The sequence below is a fragment of the Myotis nattereri genome (assembly GCF_964212035.1).
Source record: "Myotis nattereri genome assembly, chromosome: 14".
NCBI lineage: Eukaryota > Metazoa > Chordata > Mammalia > Chiroptera > Vespertilionidae > Myotis > Myotis nattereri.
In genome coordinates, this window is record NC_138089.1 from 27591975 (window position 1) to 27607227 (window position 15253).

Below are 15253 nucleotides of genomic sequence, written 5' to 3' on the forward strand. Positions count from 1 at the left end.
CTGTCATGTGACCTCAGGCAGCATGCTAAGGGACAACTCTATGGCCTGGGGGACATACGCATCACAGTATAGGATTGCCATTCAGGTGTTTTGTACCCATTTCTTTTCTGATGTTGTCCCTTTTTTTTTGTACTGACCCAGCGTGAGAACCTCAGCTAATGCTGGAAGTGTGATTGAAGTACCTCTCTTTTGTGACTCTCTTGTACAGCTTAATGTGCAATAAAGGAAAAGTTATATCTGTCTTCAGTGTTAAGTTGTAAAGTTTCTGGCTATTCAAGCATCTCTGTACAGGTGGGAAAGCTTTAAGATTTCTGGTACAAGATGCTGAGCTATCAACGTGAAATATTTTATAAGAAGATGTTAATACAAATAATACCAAACTTTTAAAAGGCAAAAACTGGTTAATATGAAATAATCTGTTAACCCAGTGGTTCTCAACCTTCTGGCCCTTTAAATACAGTTCCTCATGTTGTGACCCAACCATAAAATTATTTTTGTTGCTACTTCATAACTGTAATGTTGCTACTGTTATGAATCGTAATGTAAATATCTGATATGCAGGATGGTCTTAGGCGACCCCTGTGAAAGGGTCGTTCGACCGCCAAAGGGGTCGCGACCCACAGGTTGAGAACCGCTGTGCTAACCTGTTATCTTCGCTAGTTATCTAATTTGAACCTGGGAATTCTTAAACATGAAAATTTCCATTTTTTCATTCATTTATATATTTATGTGTAACTAACCCTAGTATTAATTGTTAATTGATGATAAAGTAGATAATTGATCATTGATGATAAATGGGCCAACAGTCATGGGTGCACAATGGTATAAACATAGAATTTTACCTCTCCAGAGGGTACAGGTGTTCTGGTGTTTCTAGAAAACTAAGTTACAACACAACTTTTAGCTGCCATTGAGTTTCTATAAACCACTCCTTCCAGTAGGCCCATGGATGTGGACACTAAGATTTCGACTGAGAAATTGGATCTCTAGGCCAATTATGCATCATTTCCACTAGTCTATATGTGCTGATGGGGACATCTTTTGACTCCTGACTATAGTAACCACCCTCAGCAAAATCAGAGCCATTGGTACCACACTTACTGTCTATCAATCTCCAGAGGAAGGATGACTTTTTTCTTTCCAGACCACAGATGGTTTTCTGTCTCATTCTGGGAGAAGGGAATCCTGGTCCTCTTTGAGGGGGTGGAGGTGGGGGAGTCTTCTCTACCAGGTGGTACCCACATCATCTCCAGGGGAAAATGGGACTTGGATTTCTGTAGAATTTTACCATACTCACCTGAAAAGGACTGGAGCCCCTGCGGATGGTAATAAAAAAGCAAAAGAGTTACTGGAAACAAAAGATTTATCTTAGTCATGGGCATGAGCTAATACTAAAATGAAGCCCTGGTGGGGTGAGGGTGGGAATCAGACACATATAGACTCAGAGCAGGACAAAGGCTAGTTCCATAAAACAATGTAAGTCAGTGATTATCAATGATCATAAAGCACAGAATAATTTTTGAAGAACTTTCTTACCTATTACCATCTTTAAAACACTACCATCTTAAAATAAAACTACAAGTAGGCCTTATTTTTTAACAGTTTTATGTTTAGAAACACAGAGGCCCAGAGAAGTTTCCTGACTTGCTCAAGGAGTCAGTGATAGACTATGTCTTGGGTTTTCTGATTCCCAGACCACTGCTCTTTCCACTGCCCTGTACTGTGTCTGCTGTGTGGAACTTGAGACCTCCTACTAGGGGCAGGTTGGCCTGTACCTGAGGAACCTCTGGGGAAGAGGGGTGGGGTCCCTCTGGTCTGCGGGGTCTTCTGTAGAGAGCTCACCTCTGATTGAAGCCGCTCATCCCATGGTTTCTTCCCTGTCCCCCGACTTCTGCTGTGACTGAGGTGCTGTGTCTCTGAGGAAAAGCAAACAGTGGCAATGTATGAGGGTAACCAGGGACTCCCTCTGGGGTCCTTCAGAGCCTCGGGTGGCTTCTTGTAATGGAGCTTATCCTTTCAGTAATTAACTAACCACACCCTTTGAAACATAGATTTTAACAAGAAAACCCTTTGATATGGTTAAATTATGAAGTTTTTCTTGTACTGAACCTAGGGGGCCCTGGGCAACCCCAAGGAATGCAACCCCCAGGCAAGGTGCTGCCTCCACGCCGACTCCCCCGTGGACCATCAGTGCCACCTTCCTCCTCTTCCTCCTCCTCCTCTTCTTCCTCCTTCTCGGCTCCTCAGCTGCCGGGCGGCCCCACCACCCACGGAGATGCACCCTCCAGCAGCAGCTCCCTGGCAGAGGCCCAGCCACCCCCGGCTGCTCCACCACAGAAGCCCCAGCCTCACCCACAGCTCAAGTAAGAGACAACTCAGCAGCTGCTTCCCCTCCCCTCTTCCTGCCCTTCCTCGCAGGCCTTGGGCTCCAGAGGTGCTAGAAAGCACCTTCAGTCAGGCCTCTTCCTCCTCCACAGATATTTTTGTGGGGGTTTTTGGGGGTTTTGGTTTTGGGTTGTTTTATTTTTTGGTTTTTGGTTGTGTGTGGGTTTTTTTGTTGTTGTTGGGGGCCTATTTAGGGTTGATTGGGGAGGATAGGAAAGAGGGAAGTGAAAGTCTAAAGTCTAGCTAGAAGCTCAAACCCTCCCCTTTCTTCCTGGGGAGTGACAGTAAGGCAGAGATACTACCCCTTCTATTCTTGTACTAGCTTAGGGTTTTTGTTTTTTTGATCCTGTCTCCTACTCTTTTTTCCATTTCTTCTCTCTCTCTCTCTCTCTCTCTCTCTCTCTCTCTCTCTCTCTTCCTCTCACTCTCTCTCAATTTAAAAAAAAAATCCTCTTTGCTGCCTTTGACTCACAGTTTACGGTATATAATTAGCAAGGCTGCCCAGAAGGAAAAGAGAGAAGAAGTTAAATCCATTTCAACTTTTTACTCTCAGCTTTCTCAGAGAGAGGTCAGTTTCTGGTGTGGTCATCTGAGAAGGGCTCAGATAGAGACCCTGAGCAACTGCATCCTCTGGGGTTCCCTCATTCCCAGGAGAAACTCTAGAAGCCCCCATTATACTGCCCTGCTTCAGAGGAGGAGCTGAGGACCCCTAGGAAGTAGTACGGCTGTACTTGAGAAGAACAGCACCAGCATGTGGGTGGAGGTCAGTTCCACCTTCTCCACCAGAACCAGAGATATCTCTCTTCAATTTCTTCAAACAGTACTCTGCATCACTATCAGCACAGATAGCTGCAGCCTTGGGGGAATGGTATAGACCAGTGATGGCGAACCTTTTGAGCTTGGCGTGTCAGCATTTTGAAAAACCCTAACTTAACTCTGGTGCCGTGTCACATATAGAAATTTTTTGATATTTGCAACCATAGTAAAACAAAGAATTATATTTTTGATATTTTTTTATATATTTAAATGCCATTTAACAAAAATCAACAACAAAAAATGAGTTCGCATGTCACCTCTGACACGCGTGTCATAGATTCGCCATCACTGGTATAGACCCATCTGTGCTTCTCATAGTAAAATAATGAGAATCTTTAGGGAGGGAGAATAGGGGGCCATAGAATTTTGGAGTTAAAATGAGGCACTTTTAGAGATTGTCTAGCCATTGCATAAATGAGAAAACATAGCTCAGAGAGATTCGATTAATGTTCATTTTTAAAGCCACTCTGCTCATTAGTGGCATAGCCAGGATTAGGACTCAAGGGCTCCAGATGACCACTTTCTCTGGGTTTTCCTACATGACAGGAGGAGCATCACCCACTCCAGCTCCCCAGCTCTGGCCAGTGACACATTTCTTATCTCACATGTCCCATAACCTCCCTTCAACCCAGTTTTTTTTTCTGTATGCTGACTTTTTAATCTCTCCTACCTTCCAATTTTGGCCCCAGTTTGAGGGCAGATTTTTGGGTTGTCACTGCTTACATTGTTGAATAAAGTCAGCCTCTGATGAGGAAGGCTGATACCCAGTCCCTTAGCCTGTGTGTGCAGAGGAGTCCCCCTCCCAGAGGCCAGCATGTTGTGGCTCATCTTTAGTCTAATGAAAGGCAGGGCATCTGTTCACAGTAACTGCAGGAAGCGAGAAACTGCTCATACTTCTGTAGAATGAAGTTTCCGGGGCTACACCCTGAATTTAGGGGAGGGCTGGGAGTATTAAGGCACCAGGAAAAAAGTTGTGGAGACAGAAACTGGCAGGAAAGGGACATAGTAGAAACCAAGGAGAGAAGACGGACCGCTGGAAACACGAGACCTGTGTCCTCCTCCGAAGTTCTGGGCTTAGCCTTTCCTCGACCTTCTTGTATTGAGTTTTTCTCTCTGAATTGCAAATCTCTCAAGGGATAAATCAGTCCCTAAAATGTGTGTGGTTTTTCTTTTATTAGAAAACTGCCTAACAACCTTGTGACGGCCTGATAAGTAGAGTTGTCCCTCAGTGTCCGTGGGAGATTGGTTCCAGGACCCCTTGCAGACACCAAAGTTTGAGGATGCTCAAGTTCCTTATATAAAATTGTGTAGTATTTGCATATAACCTATATTTGCATATAACCTATAGCTGGGTATGCTTTCACATCTTCATTCACATGGCTTCAGCGTAGTGCTTGGCTTATGGCAAATTCAAGTTTGCTTTTAAGAATTATCTGGGATTTATTTTTTCAAATATGTTTGATCCGTAGTTGGTTACATCTGTGAATGTGGAGGGCTGAATGTGTCTCTTGCCCCTGGACACCCGGAGCCCCACAGACCTTATAATAGGGGTCCTCTGGGGAAGGGTGCAAAGAGTGATTACATCCGCTTTAATACTCAAGGTAAATTGAGCACTAGAGTTTGTGCCAAGCCAAAAGGTTCTTTTGGAATGAAAGAAAAAAGCAGAATATAAAAAGCTCTAAAAAGGCCTAGAGATTATTTTACCAAACAAGTACAGACCACAAATAAAAACCAAATACCAGAAAAGCAATGGCTTGCCTGAGGTCAAGAGTAAGTGAGTGGCAGAATCAAGACTGACTCAGATGTTCTGATGCTGACTCCACTACTTGACAATTCATGGAAAAGAGAGTGCAAGAGTACATGGGCCCCTAGTTGCTACATTTCATCAGAGGGGAAGGGTGTGAGTCCTAGATTAGTACTTACCAAGTTGAGGCCTCGGAAATTAAGTCTGCTGGCCCTTTAGCATTAAATAAAAGAAACATCCTTTGAGTCACCCCTTCTTCCTCTTTTCCCTCTCTCTCTTTTTTCTCTTCTTCCTTTTTTTCCTCCTTCCTCTCTTTCTCACTGCTCCCATCCTTTCCTGTTTTAGCAGCAGTGAAGGTGAAGAAAATAGCACAGGAGCCTCCCAGGATCCTGGTAGCACAATCCCTGCTGGCTTTCTATCACCGTGGTCTCCCTTGGGTGGGAGTGGGGGTTCCAGTTGTGTATCCTCATGTGATCGTCCTTTCCTACCTTGCTGGGAACACCACCCTCTCACATTCTCTCTGGTTTTTATCTTCAAGCAAGTCGCAGTCCCTGACAAATGCCTTCAGCTTCTCTGAGTCCTCCTTCTTCCGGTCTTCAGCCAATGAGGATGAAGCCAAAGCAGAGACCATCAGGAGCTTGAGGAAGTCCTTTGCCAGCCTCTTTTCAGATTAGCTCTTCAGACACACGTGGGCACCTGGCCTAACCGGGAAAGGCATCTGAGACATTTGCCAACAACAGTCAGCCACGTTTGGTAGTGATGTCCCATGACCTTGACTTGTGTGGCCCCTTCCTCTGCTCCGTTGTGCTAAGTAATGTGCAGCTCAGAAAGGATCATGTGAAGGTCTCAGGGCAGGTGCCTAATCAGCGAAGGGCACCTGACATCAGAGAGAATAGAGCTGCTTTTCTGTAGTTGTGAGAACATTCTCTGAGGTCATCGTTTGGTGTGAGTTTAGTGGCCTTATTGTGACAGCGCCATCATGTCTTATTCTTCCTTGTGAAACCAGGACTCCCTTCATTGAGGACTCCTGGTAGCTTAACCTAACTCAGATGCAGTGCTAAGCATGCCCCCCTTCCTTTAGTCAGTGCTGACTATGTGGGGAATATATACTTAACCCCAAATATTCTTGGTGTTAGGAACTTACCCACACCTGGATCCCTTGTCAGACACACCTGATTAGCTGTTGAAAAGACACCTGCCCAGCACATGCGATTCCTTGACTGCTGTCATAGTGAAGCACCTTTAGTCTACTGATACTGGAGAGAACAAGGATCTGCAGTTCTTTCCTTTCCCTCTCTGGAGTGCAGTTCTTTTGTGTGTGCTGCAGTGATCTTGAGCTCCGAAGCTGCACTGTGGAGAATGCATGACACTGTAACAGCAGTATACCAAGTTTTGTGTTCATCTCAAAATAAATGTTAAGACATTTGGTGTAATAAAAGCAGCAGCATTAACCAGCATTTGATTCAGCCATGAGGTCTCCCCTAAGCTACCCTTTTGACTGAGTGTATGTGAGGTGTGTGTGCGTGTTTGGGAGTGCAGGGAAGGGAAAAGTCTAGGAGGGCGAAGCTGTTGGTGTTATTATGTGTGAATGTGCTTCTGTGTGAATGTGATTGTGAGTGTACGACTATTTCCAAGTGGATGAGAGGATGGCTGTCCTTTAGACACCACTTATGCTGGGCTTCCTGACACCTCTCCAGTGATTACATTTCCTCCAGGACATCTGTACTTCCTTCAGTAACTCAGCATTTCTACCAATTTTACTGAATATCGAGACTTTCTAATAAGCATAACACCATTGCCCCCATAGCAGTCAAGTTAGACCCACTTGTCTGGTGTATCAAGCTTCTTAGCTGAAGCCCACATGGTGGTACCAATGAGGCTGGATTGACCTGCCCTGGTGAAGGGGATCCCACAAGCCCCAGGCATCCTGAAGAGGCCTGTGATGGAGGATGGGCTCTGGGGGTTTTCACTCCAGCTTCTTCATGTCTCTGGTACTCAAGAGTATGTTCTCCCAAATCAGAAATGCTGTGAGGATAAGTACCACATCTTCACTGATAAAAAGAAATCAGTATATTGACATTTTATCAAAATAATTTCCTACATGCGATACCCATTCTACTAACTCAACAAAACACTCATCCAAATGCCACTATCTTGTTAACTCACCTTATAATGCCACTGTCTTGCTAACTTCTCCTTAAAGTAGATGCTGAGAGGTCAGAGAATGGATTTCTCTGGTGCCAGGGTCTCCTTTCTAACTTAGCCATGCTGTCAGAGTTCAAGGTTCTAGATCTGTACCTTCTTCTTATACTTAAAAAGCAGGAAGTAGAACCTCCCATTAAATGACATCTCCAGGAATGGCAGCTCTCCTCCAACACAACACATATAACTAGGGAACAAAATACAAACCAAACAAAAAGGTGGTGGTGGGGGTGGTGGGGGTTAAGGAATATCTATACTCAAGGGAATTGATCTTTATAGTTTCTTCTATTTCCAACCAAGAGTCTAGCACTTGTAGTCACTTCTATCCCCCTGATTCCAAATATGTCTTAAGAGAATTCATTTAGTTAAAAAGCATTTACTGAGCATTTAATGTAAGTATAAACATTGTGATGAATTCAAGGAAATATTTACTAACATTTCCATAGTGCTACTAAGTTCCATGCAGAATTCTAAGCACTTAACATTTATCAAATCATTTATTCCTTATAACAAACAAGGTACTATTATTATTTTACAAATGAGAAAATAGAGGCACATCAATTTAATAACTTGCTCAAATTCACCTAACTGGTTTGTGGTGGAGCCGGAATTTGAACCCAAGCAGTGTAGCAATGGAACTCATGGCCTTGACTACTTTGCTATATTTCTTTTACTTAATCTAGCAGAGGGAGCAAGATGTAATTGTGTTAAATTGTACATAACATGGCAACAAAATAAGAGACACACACAAAACTTTTTCACACTTATACCCACTTCCTTCATCTATCCCTTGACCTCAGGGAAAGAAAGGATGGGGGAAGGTCAGAGTGCTTGTTACCAGTGTTGACCCCTTATCCTAGAACCATGAGTAACATACACAGTGTATCTTATTGTGATCAAATATAATTCTGGTTCTTGAAAAATTACTCATTCTTCCACATTTAATGTCAGACCAAAACCCACAAGTGGCTTATTTAGAAAATGAGTCAACCCTGGAACTGCTGGGGTGACAAAAAGGGGAGGTATTTACCATAGATCAGGCAGCACCCTAGTCCAAAGGACACATGGATTCTATCCAACCCTTAGTAATGGGGTGGGACCAGAGGTGGGGGGAGTTCCATTCAGAAACAGCCCTCTTGGTACATAATAAAGATGGCCTCAGAGATTGGGAAATTTGCCACTCACAACAATCAACAAATATTTGATGAATACCATGATAACTGGTCTAAAGCGGGGATCTCCAAGGGTTGATGACCGTCCATTATAGATCTTGAAACCTTAGTCTATAGGTCAATTGTGACCACTGTGCAATCATCTCTACAACTAATGGGGATTCCTTACCCACATCTTCATCCCAGATTAATAGAGATAGAACACTTCATCCCTGCCCTTATGAAACTCTCCATCTCACTGGATCAAGATAAATTAGTTGCGCTTTTGGCTCATTGGGTAGAGCGTTGGCCCACAGACAGAAGGGTCATAGGTTCAATTCCAATCAAGGGCATGTACCCGGGTTGCAGGCTTGATCCCCAGCCCCAGTTGAGTTGCTGTCTTTCTCTGTATTTCCCTGTCCCTTCCACTCTCTCTAAAAATCAATGGAACAATACCTTGGGTGAGGATTAACAACAACGAAAGATTAATTCTGCTCATCATTTATTTGTTTATATCTCTTTATTGTGTTCTTACTAAGCTCGATAAGTTCTGTGGGAAAAATATGAAAATGAGTTAAGCAAGGATTCTGCCCTCACAAAATTTTACAGCCCAGTAAAGGGGAAGCACATAAACAAATATTAAAAAGAAAGTGGTAAGCACCATAAGACAAATGCAGTCAAAATGTTATTTTGAAAAAAAAATAAGGTTGATAAGTATCGGTGAGGATATGGGAAATGGAACTCTTACACATTGCAAATGGGAACATAATGTTGGTACTACCACTTCAGGGAACAATTTGGCAATATCCAATGCACAAACCCTGTGGCTCAGCAATTTCCTTTCTAGACATTCACTCTAGAGACTCTCTTGCACATGTACTCAAGGAGGCAAGTAAAAGAATTAGTCTCAGCATCATTGGTGAAAAATGGAAACAACCAACTGTCTCTCATGGGGGGAATTACAACATAAATTGGTTTATTCATAAATCGGTTATATAGGGGTTACATAAACAAATATTTGAGGAATTCAGAAAAGATATGGAAGGAGAATGAAAAAGATGAGCCAAATAAGTGTCAAATGGCCAACAAGCAGGTACATGTTGTTGGTGTCAAGCTGGGGTGGTCCGAGAAGATGGCACCCTAGAGGTGAGCTGTGAGCAACCCACAGGATAGGGAGGCATGCCAGCTAGGGAGAATGGGATGAGTGCACAAAATTCAGTCATTGAATTTTTCAGTTCAAAGTTTCATCTACTTTTATCCTCTTATTTGACAGATGTGAAAACCAAGGCCCAGGTAACTTAAGGAGCTGGTCATGTCATGAAGAAAGTTAGTAACAGAAGCAAGTGAGTCCGTCCTAGATGGGCCATTTGGGGCGCTGTCCCTTGTGAGGTAAATGTATGGGTTTATTTCCGGAGGTCCTCCAGGAGGGAGAGGCTAACAAGAGTGTTTCGCAGAGGCCGGGGGAGAAATGGGAAGAGACAGTATTGGGCAATGGAAGGAGTCTAGGCTCTGAAATCAAATTTGAGTTTAAATCCTGGCTTTGCTAATTATTAGTTAATTGACTTTAATTATAAGTCATTTAGCTTTTCTGGGTCTTGATTTTCTCATCTATAAATGAGAACAATACTACCTTTCTGAGGAGGTTTTCTAAAGATTTTAATGAGTTAATTTATCTCAAGTCTGGTGCTAACTGGGGTTGGCATGTGAGAGGATCATAAGAAATCCTCTCTGTCTCATAAAAAGAACACCAGTGTAATCCCCAAAGCCCTTTTGGCCATCCCTCTTCCAGGAGCACCTAAAGAATGGCCAAGCTTGCCTTTCTTCATCTCTTGTGACCAGGTAGGCTGTAGGGCAATTTTAACCCGAGTAATGCCTTTTCCTAGGGCTATGATTCTTTTGAGTTGTTTAAATTGAGTTGAGGGTAGACACCTGGGGAGACAAATGCTGCTGCCTAAGCATCCTAGTAATGAGGACTGTGTGTACACACATACACCCCCAAACCACTGCAGCCATAGAAATAACAGCACAAACCCATATGACTCTAATGGATTAATTTTTAATTGTTCATACCATATGATCATTCCTACAGTGGTGTGGTTTCCTTCAAACAATTCCTTTGGGAGGCTAAACATTTATTCCAATAAGCCTGCTGCTTATGCTTAGAAAATAATTGCCTTCAGATCTGTAGCCCTCAAATTTGAATTCTGTAACTCTGGGAATCTAGAGATCCATATACAAATTGTTCTGTGTATTGTATATTTTGGCAGGACCTCAACACACACACACACACACACACACACACACACACACACACATTAAGAATCATTGCTTTAGGGAGTGAATTTTGATTTAAAAAATACAACAACACTTATAATTCTTTGGGAGTTAACTCTAATGATTAAGCTAAATAATATATAAGGTTCAAAACACAATGTGGCTATGAATAAGATAATTTTGTGTGGCTTATAAACTGGTTCTAAAGGAAATTAATCCCAGAAAAGGAGTCTCATATGTTTTTAATAGTTTCTCTTTGAAATAAATGTCAAGTCCCATCAAGATTATCGATTTTGAAGGAGAGAAGATGTATTTCAGCAGGCAAATTCTGTTTGTTAAAAGTAACCTTATTACTGTATAATTCTCAAGTAATAGACTATATTTAGAATGATGTTTTCTTCCTCAGGTAATCATAATCATTATCCCTTATATTTGTATAGTGTTTCACAGTTTATACAGCATCTTGCATTTTAAAGACACTATATGGTTTATAAAGCTCTGAATCACCTATCATTTTGTTAGAATCTCACAATAGCCCCATGAAGCTATTCCTCATTATAGGTAACTTCCAAGTATCTGAGTTTGGACTCACACTTGAATGGTACTCTTTCTCCTATCAATCTCTTTGGACTTCAGAGTTTGTTGATGAGAAAACAATGCAATTGTTCATTCTCTCTGATGTTCCCTCCTCTTATTCAATACCCTATCACTCTGAGAATTTGCTTTCTTTCTTGGATATTGATATAGTCACACACACACACACACACACACACACACACACACACACTCACACACAGGCCTGCCTACTGGCCTTTATTGTCAGTAGTCTTTTCTTCTGTTTCATACCTCCCCAGCCTATCATCTTCAGGGAAATAACCCGAGAGAGTGGGGTTGGGGGTGAAGAGAACACCAGAGAGCTCTTCAGGAACCCCACATCCCTGTAAACAAATGCTCCTCAGGGAACACTGCCCCATTTTCATACACCTCCATATCCATATATAACTCTTCTGATAAGAATTACCATTCTTCAGCTAACTCCTCCATAGCAGAAAGCTACAGCCATCCCAGTAGTTGTGATTAAATTCAGTGACTGCCTGACAAACCCTGGTTGTTCTAGATCCAGTTCTTGAAGGAAGGGAGATTAGCTCTCTCAGATTACCAAGGGGATGACCCAATTTTGGACTTCTTGGGTCCACTCTGGAGCTCATGGGTAATCATTCTTGGCAGAAAATTGTAAAGAATAGGCCCAAAGAAGCCCCCTAGACAGCTCAACCACTCAACATTCTGAAGACCCTCAAACCACCTTGAGAACTGAGTGGCTTGGGAGTGGACTGGAATGACATTTGGGCTGCTCATTTGCCTTTGGAGTTTCACTGAGCTAACACAATATAACTCTTGGGATCTAAAGTTACTTTTTATTTGAATATTTAACACCCAAGTAGTAAATTTCTCAACTTATTTTGATATAATATTTATAGCAAGAGGTTATTTCAAGTAGATTATTTCTTCTTAAAGACTATTCCTTTGTTTTGTCCCCATAGCTATTATTCTGGATTAGGAATTTTATTTATGCCTCTTATTTGCCAGCCTCCTAATTGGGCTTCCTGGCTTCAATCTCTTACCTATTTCTTTCTTTCTTTGTTTTATTGTTGTTGTTGTTGTTAATCCTCATCTGAGGATATTTTTTCCATTGATTTTTAGAAAAAGTGGAAGGGAGGGAGGGGGGTGGAGAGAGAAACATCAATGTGAGAGATACAGCGATTGGTTGCCTCCCACACACACCTGACCAGGGCTGGGAATTGAACCTGCAACCCATGTACTAGTACATGCCCTTGATTGAAAATCGAACCCACTATCCTTTGGTGCTCGGGCCGACACTGTAACCACTTAGCAACACCGACCAAGGCTCTTGCCTATTTCTTTTAAAAGCTCTGATTATCAAAATCTTTCAGTGAACTCTAAGCATAGAGAATGGGGCCCAAATTCCTTATCTTGGCACTTAAGGTCCCCCTAGAGCAGTGATGGCGAACCTATGACACACGTGTCAGAGGTGACACACGAACTCATTTTTTTGGTTGGTTTTTCTTTGTTAAATGGCATTTAAATATATAAAATAAATATCAACAATATAAAACTTTGTTTTACTATGGTTGCAAATATAAAAAAAATTTCTATATGTGACACAGTACCCGAGTTGAGTTAGGGTTTTTCGAAATGCTGACACGCCAAGCTCAGAACGTTCGCCATCACTTCCCTCTAGCCCCAATTTATCAGGGAGGGAATATGTCTAGTGGTTAGATATTTGGGCTTTGAGATCAGGCAAATCTTGTTTCAGTACTAGTTCTACCACTTGTTAGCTGTGTGACCTTGGGCAAATAGCTAAACTTCCCTAAACCTCAGTTTCCTTACTAGTAACAACTGTAATAGTAATACCTCATATAGCTGTTGTTAGGATTAAATGAGATTATGCATGGAAAGTACTGTATACAGGTACCCCACACGTATAAGGAAGATCCTAATATTTTATTTATTATCATCATTGGTTTTCAACCCTATCTCCTCCTATTTGGCTGCAGCTAAGCTGATGTAAAATCCACTGTGCTTACTTTCACATTCTTGCTCTACAAATATACTCACTTTATCATTTTCAGCTATCCTCGGCCCCTTAAAAATTCCTTTTCTTATCCTCATTACCCATCCAGATCATATAAATCCTTCAAGGCCCAGCTGAAATATCACCACCTACCCACGAAGCACTTTCTGCCTGCCTTAGTAGTCCCCCTGACTGTTCTCTCTTCTCTAAATTCTTACAGTCGCTTATTACCTCTACTACTTGCATAGATTTTTTGCAGGTTCACATGATTTCATTAAACTGTATGTGCTTCTTTTGTCTCTTTATTCTTTTCATAATCTTGAACTCTTTTTTATGATTTTTATATTTAATTATTTTCTTCAGCTTTTTCTCTACTGAAGTCTATGTTTTAGGCTATTCAGAACTCCACATTTCCCCCAACATTTTATTATGAAAATTTAAAAATGCACATAAAGTTGAAGTAACTATACAGCGAACACTTTTATACTCACTACCTATATTCTACAAATAACATATTCTTGCTTTATCCCATATCTATCCATCCCTTTGTGCATTCAACAATCCATCTAGTTTTTAATGCATTTCATAGAAAGTTGCGACATCAGTACACTTGACAAATGATAATACAAATTAGTTCCATCTGGTAAGAACTTTGAAGATAATATAGTTTACTCCCTGATTTTATAGATGAAAAAACTAAAGCCCTAAGATATTAAACAATTAGTCTAACTTCAGTCAATCAATCAACATATATGTTCTGAGCACCTACTATGTGTCTGGTATTCTGCTAGGTCCTGGGATATAATCAATAAAACAGATAAAGGCCCTGTCATCTTGAAGCTTACAGCTTAATGGGGAAGACAGATATTAAACAGATCATCACAAATGGTTAAAGAGTAAAGTACATGGGGATCCAATTAAGTGGTGGATTGGAAAAGGGATTCTGAGAGGAATCATTACATACTGTATTATCTCTAGACCCTTACTGTTGCTGATTTCCAATGGCTTTCATATATAATAATACTCTCTTTTTTTCTACATGAATAAGTGACCATATTGTAAAATTATTATCATTGTAAAAATAAGAGATTCCTCCAGAAAAGACCAAATACTGTGAGGCAGAGTCAGAGGTGAAGCCTCTGTGGAGGAAAAGGTTCTCAGCAACATAGAGACGTTAGCCCAAGCCCTGTGGTTAGAGCTATGAAGCAGGAACATTGGCCTCCCGAGAGCTGGGGCAGGGATTGCTCAGGTCAGAATACAGGAAGCATATGGACTAAGGCAAAAGGGACCCTAGACTTGCAAGAAGCTCATTGTAGGGTGGGATCAAAGAATTACAGATACAAAGGTTTTATTAAGAGTAGCCTCCTGAGCTGGACTTTGTTCCTAATTTTAGAGTTGTAAATTCCTAGTAGGCTGAGAATGTGTGAATGAAACATGGTTTTTCCTTAGGAAATTTCTACGTTTCTCTCCTATTGAATAATTTAAGGATTTTGCAGTTTCTCCTGCAAGTTTGTTCTGCTGGAATCTGTCTTACTGTACTAAGGTAAATAAATGGGTTCATGGCTGGTCTCAAGATAAGGGAGTGGCATGGAGATTTATCAAGGCTTTATGTCTGATTTACTAGTAGACTTCTGACGCCAGAGTTTTGCCATAAGCTAAGTTCATGGATTGACTGAGCACATTCCCAACAGAATCCTTTTCCCTAAGATTGCCATTTCAAAAAGGGTCATGCTTTTTTGTCTCTTTCTCCCTTATTTCTTTTCTCTTCTCTTTCTTTCTTTCTTTCTTTCTTTCTTTCTTTCTTTCTTTCTTTCTTTCTTTCTTTCATTCTTTCTTTTTTTCTCATTTTACATTTGGTAAATAGACCATTTCTAGATAACCCTAAAAACTTGTTGAATGTCATGAGGGAGGATTGTGAATACCTTGTACTCCCAATTATTCACTTTCCTTTTTTCAAATGGATGATGCATCACCACCCATTGCCAAGTGATTTGCCTCCCTGTCCCACTAAAATCAGGCTTGGTTATGGGACTTTGGCCAATGGCATGAAAACCAACAGAATTTACTCCACAAAGACAACTCATTTGG

The 15253-nt window shown here is 41.4% G+C and overlaps 1 protein-coding gene across 1 annotated transcript in view; it reads left to right on the plus strand.

The window, feature by feature from the left end:
* SYN2 (synapsin II) overlaps window positions 1-6386 on the plus strand; it is a 161420-nt gene extending 155034 nt beyond the window's left edge. Inside the window, exons 12-13 of the mRNA XM_081105648.1 lie at window positions 2114-2363; window positions 5484-6386. Coding sequence (XP_080961774.1) covers window positions 2114-2363; window positions 5484-5619 — 386 coding nt within the window. The 3' untranslated portion in view covers window positions 5620-6386. The remainder of the gene's footprint in view (window positions 1-2113; window positions 2364-5483) is intronic.
* Window positions 6387-15253: the final 8867 nt, after the last annotated feature.